Source organism: Cornus florida, unplaced genomic scaffold, assembly GCF_030987335.1.
Source record: "Cornus florida cultivar Cherokee Brave unplaced genomic scaffold, ASM3098733v1 CherokeeBrave_3.0.0_Hap2_Chr03, whole genome shotgun sequence".
In the NCBI taxonomy this organism is placed as follows: domain Eukaryota; kingdom Viridiplantae; phylum Streptophyta; class Magnoliopsida; order Cornales; family Cornaceae; genus Cornus; species Cornus florida.
Window position 1 is genome coordinate 2,370,326 of NW_026775573.1, and position 11,530 is coordinate 2,381,855.

The following is an 11,530-nucleotide window of genomic DNA, read 5'->3' on the forward strand; positions in this document are numbered from 1 at the left end:
TAGCGGCACAGCCCACAACCCAGTACTAGTAGCCCACAAGTATAATTATATATAATATATATATATCGGTTCGGTTCTAAAACCGAACTCTGAGACCAGAACCAGAACTGGTCTCAACGGTTCCTTATTTTAGGAATCGGAATTAGAACCGTGAGAACTGAAAATTCGGCTCTGGTTCTCACGGTTCCAGTTCCACGGTTCTTTTGTGCACCCTTATATGATTCATCTACTTGGGCTCTCTTCTTTTTCATCTCTCTAAACCGTAGTTTTATCTGTGAAAAAGAAAAAGAAAACTCTATGCAATTTTATTTAACTTTATCAGTTTGAATATTGACAGAGCTTTTGAAATGTTGAAACTGAAATAGCAAAGAATAGAGTCCACCATTAAGAATTACCCAACTTAGGACAAAATAAGCTCTCTTAGCGTCTTGACTAATATTGGTATTGGAGACTTCTATAGATATGGACTTGTAGAGAAAGATATAAGGTTGGGGGCACAAAAGTGTATGAAAACTGTGAACCAACCATAGGGTTGTGAGTTTTTGGTTTGTTTCATGCATCGGATCTAGGAAGTGTACAACAATGAAATGGAGATATGCACTCAAAGTTACAGACATAGACAATAATTAATATTATATATTTATAACTTACTTTGCTAATCAAATATCTGACATATATATATATATATGTGTGTGTGTGTGTTTCTAACTTCATACTTAGACTTGCATATATTTTGATTTAGCCCACCCCACTGAGAAATCCTGGATACGCCCTTGCTCGGACCCAAAAGATGATTGGGATTTTCTCTTTCTCATATAAATATTTTAATTTTTAATTTTTAATTATTTTATTTGGTTTGTTTCTTAATTCTAATATTTATTTTCAGCCTGGCTTGGCCAACTGGATCTATATCAAAATCGTGTCAACAAATGATGTTGCCGGGATCGTTGATTTGGTTGAGCATCAATGGGAGCATCAACTGGATTTCTGGCAGGGTCGGCTTCATTTGGAAATGTTCCTATTTATTGTGGGAAACAGTGCACTGTTTGGAAACTTAGTATACATGACAATTACGGGCCAAGTTCATGCCGTTGCGGTTCCAGGAGTAGGACATCATCACCATTTTCGCGTGGTGAGGTTGAAGTCGTTGAATGATCAATTAGAATATATTGTAGGTGATGGAACAGATTTCGTTTGTTAAGTAGCTTAATTTTTTTTCTTCAAAAAGTTTTATATGAATGTGGATTCCAGTTTATCTGAACCAGCACTACAAAGGCATATTTTTTTGTTGCAAGCACTATATTGTATTTACTGTGTTTGTGTGTGTTCTAAAGTGGTTTCCTGATTTAAGATATGTCTAAATATTCTCCCAAAACCAGATCTAGATGACCTGATGTGCACAATCTTATTGTAGATGAAATTCAAAAGAGAAAAATCAAATAAATTTAATTTAGAGAACTCTCAGAAACTGAAAATTGCAGCTTGTATGAATAATAAGGTATACATGACTAAGCTAATCAGAGATAATCAGCATCCAAGCTTTAAATGATATACATGACTAAGCTATTTAGCTCAATTGTTCAGAAACCCAAAAAAAAAAAACAAAATCTGTAAACCTTCACTTGGATGCACTTTTTGGTTGGCAGTGATCAACAAGGGCAGCACACTTTGAATTCCGTTATCGAGAACTGAGTGGATCATAATCAGAGAGCACAGAGAAAGATCAAAATATATGTCTTGTTTGATAGGTTTTCATGTAGTTAGATTTCCCCATTTGCTTCCAACATCTCCACTTTCTTCGTCAAATTTGCTTTTCTCTGGAGAAAAGATCTAAGAGTAGGAGGATCGAAGGGAGGAGGCATTGTGCAAGGGTTTCTCTCTGCAGGAGAACTCACCAAGGATTCCAACTTAAACTTCCTCTCCATCCCTCTCACTTTACAAGCCATTGTCTCCGAGCAAATTTTCATCGCTCGTGGAGGTATAGTCACTTTATATTTCTGGAGCGCTGCGTATGCATTTAACAAATGGAACATGTAGTCATACACATGCTCCATCCTTAGGTTCTCTTGAATATATTTGCTCCCTGCCTTTCCAATCTCTTGTGCCTGTTAAGTCACCATGAAGTTTTAAAGAAAAGTAACTAGAATAGTTTGTGCAACGAAAATTTCATATGAATTCGCACATATTTACATATGTATATTAGTTAGTTTTTTCAGATGCGTGATTAGATTTTCCATGCATAACACCATATTAGGATTTATTTGGCATATCTGAGCTCAATCTTTTCTGACTAGGCAGTGATCCTCTGTTTAATTCCATAATCCATACTTCTAAGTAACCTTACAAAATACATTTTCACTTCAACATTTCAGTTTCCAGTTAAAACTTCTTCAAGTTTAAATATAATGGCATTGACATGAAAACTCTAATACACTTGACATCAAAACTCTAATTGCATTGACATGAAAACCCTGTTTTTTTTTAAACCTTCCGGAAAAAAAGGGTACACTAGTCTAGTTTTAGGATAATGTGCCCTCATGATTGATAAGTCAGTTAAGTTTTTTTTTCGAAAGATATGAGTCAGTTAAGTTGAAATGGAAATAACTTAGTCTAAGACTTTATGCTTTCATATATATGCATATAACAGAGTTTTGAATAAAATTTCACTTCTCATATGAGTAGGGCAAGCAACAGAGAGACAGTACCTCTTCCATATGTTTGTTTCCCCAATTAACGGCATATTTGATAGATCTGCACATGTGGTTCTCCTTGATCGGCCAGTAGTGAATCATTGGCAGTAAACTTCTCGTATAGAAATCGTAGTAGTGAGGGGTTATAAGCAGACTCATAGAATCACAGGCTAGAATGTATTTTTCGCTGACAGACCATGCAACTCCTTCAACATAGATCTTGTATCTACATGGATTGATCCAAAAAAAAAATAATGTGATGAAATACATGAAAAGGAAAAGGAAGTTGAGAATGAAGTAAAAAATTCAATTACCTACCTATGAGTGCACTGCTCTTCTAACTTTGTATTATTGAATCTCGACAAGGATTCTTTTTTCCAAGCCTGCCATATAGTGAGCTATCAACATCCTTTTTTGGTACCAAATTGATTAATAAGAAAAATAATTTCACTCAAAGTCACTAGAACTTCTGAATCATATTTTTGGGATTATTAACAGACCAACACAGTCCATTTCTGAAGGAATTAAAGCAAATTATTTGGGCATTATTTAAAGATTTTCATACAAAGGCAAGGATGAAGATGATACAAAGACCCTTTTCGTATCTTTTCAGTAGCAATTAAATAAAAAATAAATAAATCTTCTTTCGAAAGTAAAGTCATTGACACTAGTATAAAAATTTTTAAGCACCATGCCACCAAATCTTCGTAGTTGAATTCACTTCATGCTATGCAAAACAGGATGGGACTCATTACAACAACAACACAAGGACTGTGGGAAATTGTTATTTATATAAATTGTTCATTCTCAGGCTAATTGTTACATAAATTTTGCTCGGATAATCTTAAATCAATGTGCTAACCACCAGTGACAGAGCCAGGATTTCAAGTGAGGGGGGGCACACTGCCAAAAAAAACAATACGGAGTACACACACACACACACATATATATATATAACAACTATAAAATTCAAGAAGACAAAGAAGAAGAAAATTGTTCAAATATAAAAGGAAAGAAAAATGAAAGAACTTTAATAGGAAATAGTTAAAAAGTTTCAATTGAGGAAGAGAAATTCTACTAAAGAAACTTAAGGAATGTGAAAAGTAAAAGAAAAAATACAAATATAATTTTAGGAACTACAAATTTGAGGGGGACACTATATAAATTTTTTCATATATATGGAAATTTTTAAAAAAATTACCACATATATTATAGGTTGCTGGCCAACTCAGGGGGGCAGGTGCCCCCCAGGCCTTCATTGGCTCCGTCCCTGCTAACCACTCCAAAAAAAAGTATGTCAAAGAAGAATTCTTTACCACGTTATATATTCGAGCATTCCAATTCTGTCTGCTTGTGGCATTGCACTTGAGGAGCTGAGATCTTATTTTACTTACTTCTACATTTCCTTTCCAGTAAGCATATGGTTCCCTCTCCTCCCATTGGATCCTACTGTTCCCATTTTCCAGGTCGATCTTCAAAGTCGTCCATGGCCTTATGTTGATCTCAGGCCTGCAAGACCAAATCAGAGATTGGTTACTACAAAATGTTGAACTTCTAACGGAGAGTGGATAGCAGTTTCAAAATTCCATTTGTTTAAACTGGTAAGTTGGCCGAATAACGGATTAGACACACAACGCATAAGTTGGTTTTATTTATTTTTTTATATAATTCCAAGAAAATGAATAATTTGGTGTAAAAATTCAAGCCAATGCCTATTCTGATTAATTAGATTGAAAGTTAATTAAACATTCAAGTCACATTAGATGTAATCCTCCTGAGCCAATAGTACATCATTACAAGTATAAATGTCATTGCACAGACCAAAAAGACTTGATATCAACTTAACTGGCTCATGTCCCCTTGCTTTCTTGCAACGCCTACACTTTTTTCTTTTTCTTTTTTCCTTGACAATACCCTAAATTGTTCGTTCTTCATTTATAAAAAGTAAAGATGGTATCAAGTTTAAAAACTTAGAACATACTGTCATATGAAAAAAATCACCCTAAACTTGATGCAAAGACTCACACTAGTTTAAGCCCTTTTAACACCAGTTCCAATGATGACTTGACCAGAAACTTTTGCACATATTTCAAATCGGATTTCTTCCCAACTCAAAAACAAGATTAAAGTTTCAAAGGTGAATAAGTCATGATAAGAGCAGTGCTTATAAAACATCAGTCTAATTCAATTGAGGTTAAAGAAGGCCTTACCAACCCCAGAAGGACCAATCCGGGAAAACAATATCCAACGTAGATTCATCTCCACAGTAATGAAACAATGGTGGTGTCTTAGTTGCATTCACTCCCCTGTAGTCATTTTTCTTGATATTGGGCTTGTCATTGCACTGAAACATCAAATCCAAGTCCGGTATCTTCCCCGGGTACAACCTTAGCAGCTGCAACACCCCCCATACTGTAAACACATCTCTTGTTTCATAAACTTCGCGATACTTCTCAATGTAAACTGTTCCATTTACTATCACTATTCTAATATCTGCAATAGTTTTTGATCTCTCAAGCATCGCCCTTGTAATTCCTGTATTCCTCCATGGCTTTAGATCTTCGTGGATCCACTGAAAGTATTCTGGACATGACTCAGCTGACGAATCCTCAACCTCATATGTTGTTGGATAAGTTGATGGGCACATTTGTGATGTGTTTGGTGAAGCACATATAATTGGGTACTTGATTCTCTTTGATTGTGTAACGAATGTGAAAAAATCCTTCCCAAATGAACCACCTGTAAAAATAGACTGGAACATAGACCAATAATCAAAAGAAACATACTTCCATGATCAGAATTGGTTCCAAGTTGAAACGAAGACATTCCCATAATCACCAAAAGCCATTTTTGCGCATCCAATTTGTTTGAAATTCTAAAATATGAATTCATAGAGAGTGTGTTTGTGTGCGTGTGTGATTTCCTTTTACAAGTATGGTTTCTGAATGTCAATTAATAGTTAGAAGGTGAAAACTGAAAGATTACTGAACTCTTTATTCTAATGATTAAGATAGCAACGTCAATATATGCAATGTGCAGTAGCAACAATAAGGAAATCATAGGTATATATTATATATACAAAATCAAAATATACAATGTAAGAAATTCAAAATTTTGAAACTGCAATTGTAACTTATAGCCGAGGAATGATATTAATTGTTACGAGCATTTCATAAGCCAGGTTAATAACTTTATTCCTAATGCTCCTAATTCATGTAAAGTTACAAGTTATTCCAAAAAAAAAAAAAAAATGGAAATTTCTTAGAACACAGCATTAAACTACCCATTTCCGAAGCTAGCTGACCTAGATTGACATCCTTACGCATCACTATAGGAAGAAGAGGGCGTAAAGCGAACCAACAAGTTTGTTCACAAATCCTTTGTGATATGACAGAACATTTTTATATTATGGCATGTTATAGCAACTTAATCGAAAGTGAACATAATAGGATACAAGCAAAAATAAAGAAGAATCACAAATAAAACGACTCCAAGAGAAGTGAAACATTAAGGTTTTTTCTGAATCCTTTGTCATATGACAGCACATTTTTATATCATGGCATGATATAACTTGAAATGTCACTAAATTTTATCTTATAGCAGCTTAAATCAAAAGTGCAAATAATAGGATACGAGCAAAGATAAAGAAGAACAACAAATAAAATGAGTCCAAGAGACTTGAAACATTACGGTTATTCACATATCCTTTGTGATATGATAGCACATTTTTATATGATCATGGCATGATTTTATAATTTGAAATGTCACTAAATTTTATCTTATAGCAGCTTAATCAAAAGTGCAAATAATAGGATACGAGCAAAGATAAAGAAGAATAACAAATAAAATGAGTCCAAGAGACTTGCAACATTAAGGTTATTCACATATCCTTTGTGACATGACAGCACATTTTTATACGATCATGGCATGATGTTATAATTTGACATGTCACTAATTTTAATCTTATAGCAACTTAAATCCAAACTGCAAAAAATACGATATGAGAAAAGATAAAGAAGACTCACGAATAAAATGAATCCAAGAGACTTACAACATCACTAGACTAGGAAGAAGAGGGCATAAAGAGAACTACTAAGGTGTTTCACAAATCACTATACAACACATTTTTATATGATCATGGCATGATGTAACTTGAAATGTCACTAATTTTTATGATATTGCAACTTAAATAAAAAAAGTGCAAATAATATGATATGAGGAAAGACAAAAAAGAATTGCGAATAAAACGAGTCCAAGAAACTTAAAACATCACTATATTAGGAAGAAGAGGGCATAAAGAGAACTACTAAGGTTTTTCAAAAATCCTTTGTGGTAGGACAACACATTTTTATATGATCATGGCATGATGTAACTTTAAATGTCATTAATTTTTTATCATATTGCAACTTAAATTGAAAAAGTGCAAATAGTAGGATGTGAGCAAAGACAAAGAAGAATCGCGAATAAAACGAGTCCAAGAGACTTACAACATCACTAGACTAGGAAGAAGAGGTCATAAAGAGAACTACTAAGGTTTTTCACAAATCCTTTGTGGCATGACAGCACATTTTTATATGATCATGGCATGATGTAACTTGAAATGTCACTAATTTTTATAGTATTGCAACTTAGATCGAAAAAGTGCAAATAATAGGATACGAGCAGAGACAAAGAAGAATCGCGAATAAAACGAGTCCAAGAGACTTACAACATGAATCCAACTGGTGGCAATAACAGCACCGACGAACAAGATAATCAGAACCAGAGAAGCAGTTGTTATAATCCCTTTCTTGAGAGCCTGTGTGATTGTTCTTGGACATATTTGTACATGTTCTCTCATGATCTGCTACTCTTTATTCTTCACAACCACCTCCAGATAAAATAGTCACTTCCAAATATGAATGAATTCCAGAGCATCTCAAAATACTCACTAATTGTTAGAACATTTGGTGGAAGACTTTTTGCTTCTTTGACCTTGAGTTTGTTCCAAACTCAAGACTAGCCTATAATCATGTCAACCAGAAAAAACCTCTTTGTAGTGTTACATTTGCCCTGTTCTCATTTAAAAAAAATAAAAAAATAAAAAAATTAATTAATTAATTAAATTAATAAAGAAATAAAAAAAAAATCATATTTTGGGGAGATTGAATTAATTGTTTTAGCCAACAGTTCCAGATTTAATGTGCATGCCATATGTGCACAGTAATAAATTGAATAAAGACACAAACATTCTACCATATATAACAAATTGATGTAATCACACATGTGTATACATACATATATATATATATAGAGAGAGAGAGGAGATTTAATTAAATTATTTATGATGCAGACTTGGATTAAGAGTGATTACCTTCATACCTCTTCTTCATTGACCGGCCCTGTAAACAAGGAAAGTAAATCTTAGACAATATCTCTGACATTCTTCTGGGGAAATATATAGAAAATAAAAAATAATAAAAATAAAACAAAACTTGTGTAAGTGACCAACCCAATATTTATATTGATCGCATTGTCATCTGAAAAGGGAGGATTTGATTTACGGTTTAGATTTTGTTTATTGATCACATCCGCCACAGAGAGAGAGAGAAAGAATGTCCCCTTGCACATGCACACACAGACACACACACAAAGGGAGAGAGAGAGTGAGAGAGGAGAGAGAGTCTTACTTGGCTTGGTTGTCCATTACGTATTTTTCGGTTGATTTAGATGTAAATAATTGTACGTTGAATATCCTGAAAATGAAAATAGAAGCAAAGCTAAAGAAAGCAAAAGGCATCAACAATACATACATCTATAACATTTACAAAATCACCACCAAATCAAAGACGCAATGTGTTATGTACAACACACACACACATATATAATAAAACGCACACAGAGTGCATGGTTGTGACATACACATCAACCTCACATACACACACAGAGACCTTTGTCATGCACAAAAGGATGGCTAGAGAAAATTTTAAGATCTACAACAGAATCTAAAATAGAATTTACACTCCATAAAAAAAAGGTTAATATATATATATATAAGTGTTACCATATAAAACTATGTTATAAATTCTTATCAACATGACACGCTAGAAAGAAAATGTGTCACTTGTCCTTTATCTTTATCTTTATTTTATTTTTAATTTTTTTACTTTTAAGAACAATGACAGAGTAAGTGAAACGAATAACTTATGAAAATGATATGTAGTTACTTGCACATAATTAAGTTTCTCATTATGATATTTAGGGAAAAAAAAAAAAGTATAGTGGATTATAATAATATTAATTTTTAGTGACATAAATAGAGACAAAATAATCCATAAATGTATTACATGATGAAAGAAAAAAATAAATGTATTACATAGGATATTAATTACATCAATGTATCAAATGGCTCACATTCATTAAACATAGGCTTTCAACTGTTTGGTAATCGTAAGAATAATTTTTTTCTTTTTTGAGTAAGTATTACATTTTTCATTTTCTAATACCCAATCACAGATGTCCATACTATAGTCAAATATTACATCTAAATTTGAATGCATTAATCACTCTGAATACGTGTAAATCTATATATTTGGAATTTGTTTGAACTAAAGGAAAAGTTTGAAACTAATTAAAAAAGCTGTGTGATTACATTAAATAATTATTTCATCAGATGCAGAAAACATGGAAGTGTCAGTTACCAATTTTGAAAAAAAAAAAAAAAACCAATTTTAATAAAAGAGTAATGGGAAAATTAAAACTTCACTACTTAATTTTGAATATTTTATCAATCTAATAGGTTTGATTACTAACTTTTACATTTTTTTATGGTCCAAAATACCCTCCTAGTGAATGAGGGGTTAACATACATGCCAATACAGTGAAAGAATTGCTCCTTGATTGAGTGAGGTTTGAAGGAAACACAATTTTTGTGAACGTACACTAAAAGAATGTGAATTTAAGATGAAAATTAATAAAATGAGATTTTAATTAAATAGTTGACATTTAAAGAAGTCTCGTTAAAGGGGTATGAATAGGCAAACTGGATAAAAATAGGCAAACTGGATAAAAAAAACTAGAATTTGATATCATTTGCACAAAATGGTTGCCTTCATCCAATCCCAAGGTTATGACAAAAAACAATAAAAAAGAAAACTAGTGTTTAACTGGAGAAAATCTAATTATTATTATTTTTTTTCAATTTTTTGTTTCATCTCCCTTTTCTTTCAGCACCATTCTCTACCCAACAACAACATTGGGCAGATGATGTTCTGGGAACCTCATCAGTCATCTCCAATTCCTAGCATAAGCATGAAAAATCTAAACTTTTAATGCTGCACTCACATGGTCCAAAAGTATTGCATATTCTCGAACAAATTATGCACTTCCCATTCTCAACCCCTTTTTTTTTTTTTTAAATCATGCATAGCCTCATTACTAGATTAAACCATTACTTACACTAACCACATGAAAGCAAAATGTCTTTGGGCAACCCTTCCACTGGTGTGCAACATATATGAAAAACAATTTCATCGTAACATAAAAAACATGGGTTGTTGGTAGAAGAAAAGTAACACAATACCTTTGACAAGTGTTGTGTTTTATCAAAACCAACAAATTTAGGGCTTGAATCGGTCGGTTTTGGTGAAATCAACACATCGCCCTAAAATGACAAGATCGGTGTGAAGGCTAGAGTGAGAAAGACAAAATTGAAGGGTATTTTGAACCATAAAAAAATGTAAATAGTGTTTTAGTATAATTTTGTAATTAGTTTCAAAGAGTTAGTAGTCAAACCTATTAGTTTGAAAAAGTGAGCATTTTTTAAAATATGCAATGTGTATGTGTGGGTTTTTTTTCACCAGTGTGACTCATAGTCAGTATTTGATAAAACATGGACTCTCTTATTTCAAAGTATTTAAATTAATGATGAACACATCAATTGATAATAATACCTATTCAATTTTTTATTATTTTTCAATTTTAAATTACTAACTTAAGTACACCCATTGTCCACTTTTATCATTCAAATTAAGAATCCATTACACCATAGCAATTGTCCGAAGAGGAAATGGTAAATAATTTACATACACTTTTAGGGGACTTAAAACCTCTACTTTAGAAACTAACAAAGTAACAAAAGTAATCTGCTATGGATTTCTTACTTTTTCAAGAAAAAAATATATTTTTTCTTGCTATCCAAATTTTGAACTCTCATAGCAAGGGTTGTATAGTTTAGTGGTATTTCTTCACCTTAAAAAATAAAAATTCGAGAGTTTAAGTCTTTATAGAAGCCTCGACCAAAATTTAAGTCTTCATAGGAGCAAAAAGTGAATGAGTGAATTTGTTTCTTGTCTTGGAAAAAAAAAAAATTTCCAAACTCAAAACCAGAAAAGCATACAAAAAAATAATTTCTATCATATGTAATGTTTTCTATGTCATTATTAGATTACCATTTACTTCATAGTTGGACACAGAGAGTTAGGAGTTGGGTGATAAATTGTACCCATTATTGCCCTAGCTAGGGCTTGAACTTGGATAAAGCAAAATCAATTGTCAAAAGTAACCAAGTCTTACTAAATAAACTAATTTTCGCTAAAATTAGCCTTGACAAGAATTGATATTAGCTGCCTATTGTTTTTGAAGTGTTTTTCTATACACTAGCAAAATTTACAAACATGTCATTCTCATTCACTTATTATCACATATCACATGGGTGTTTTTTACTAAATAACTACACCACATGGGTGCTTTTTACTAAATAACTACACCATCACATGGGTGTTTTTTCCACTAAATAAGGGATTATTTAACAATCTGACATCAACAATGAAATATAAGTTTTTTTTACTGGATAAATACGC

General features: G+C 32.5%; 1 protein-coding gene across 1 annotated transcript; it reads right to left on the bottom strand.

The window, feature by feature from the left end:
- Positions 1-1,435: 1,435 nt before the first annotated feature.
- Positions 1,436-7,510, bottom strand: LOC132300938 (uncharacterized). The gene is made up of 6 exons (XM_059798243.1): positions 7,399-7,510; positions 4,901-5,429; positions 4,007-4,199; positions 3,009-3,073; positions 2,706-2,916; positions 1,436-2,105 (listed from the first exon to the last, which is right to left on the bottom strand). The coding sequence occupies exons 1-6, from the start codon at positions 7,508-7,510 to the stop codon at positions 1,761-1,763; spliced, it is 1,455 nt and encodes a 484-aa protein (XP_059654226.1). The 3' UTR covers positions 1,436-1,760.
- Positions 7,511-11,530: the final 4,020 nt, after the last annotated feature.

What these genes read in the sequence shown, in the direction of transcription:
- LOC132300938 (XM_059798243.1), bottom strand. Translation starts at nt 7,510, where the DNA reads ATGTCCAAGAACAATCACACAGGCTCTCAAGAAAGGGATTATAACAAC. An exon ending in CCACCAGTTGGATTCATGTT is followed by an intron (nt 5,430 to 7,398) that starts GTAAGTCTCTTG and finishes CTATTTTTACAG; the next exon opens with GTGGTTCATTTGGGAAGGAT. An exon ending in GAAACAAACATATGGAAGAG is followed by an intron (nt 2,106 to 2,705) that starts GTACTGTCTCTC and finishes GTGACTTAACAG; the next exon opens with GCACAAGAGATTGGAAAGGC.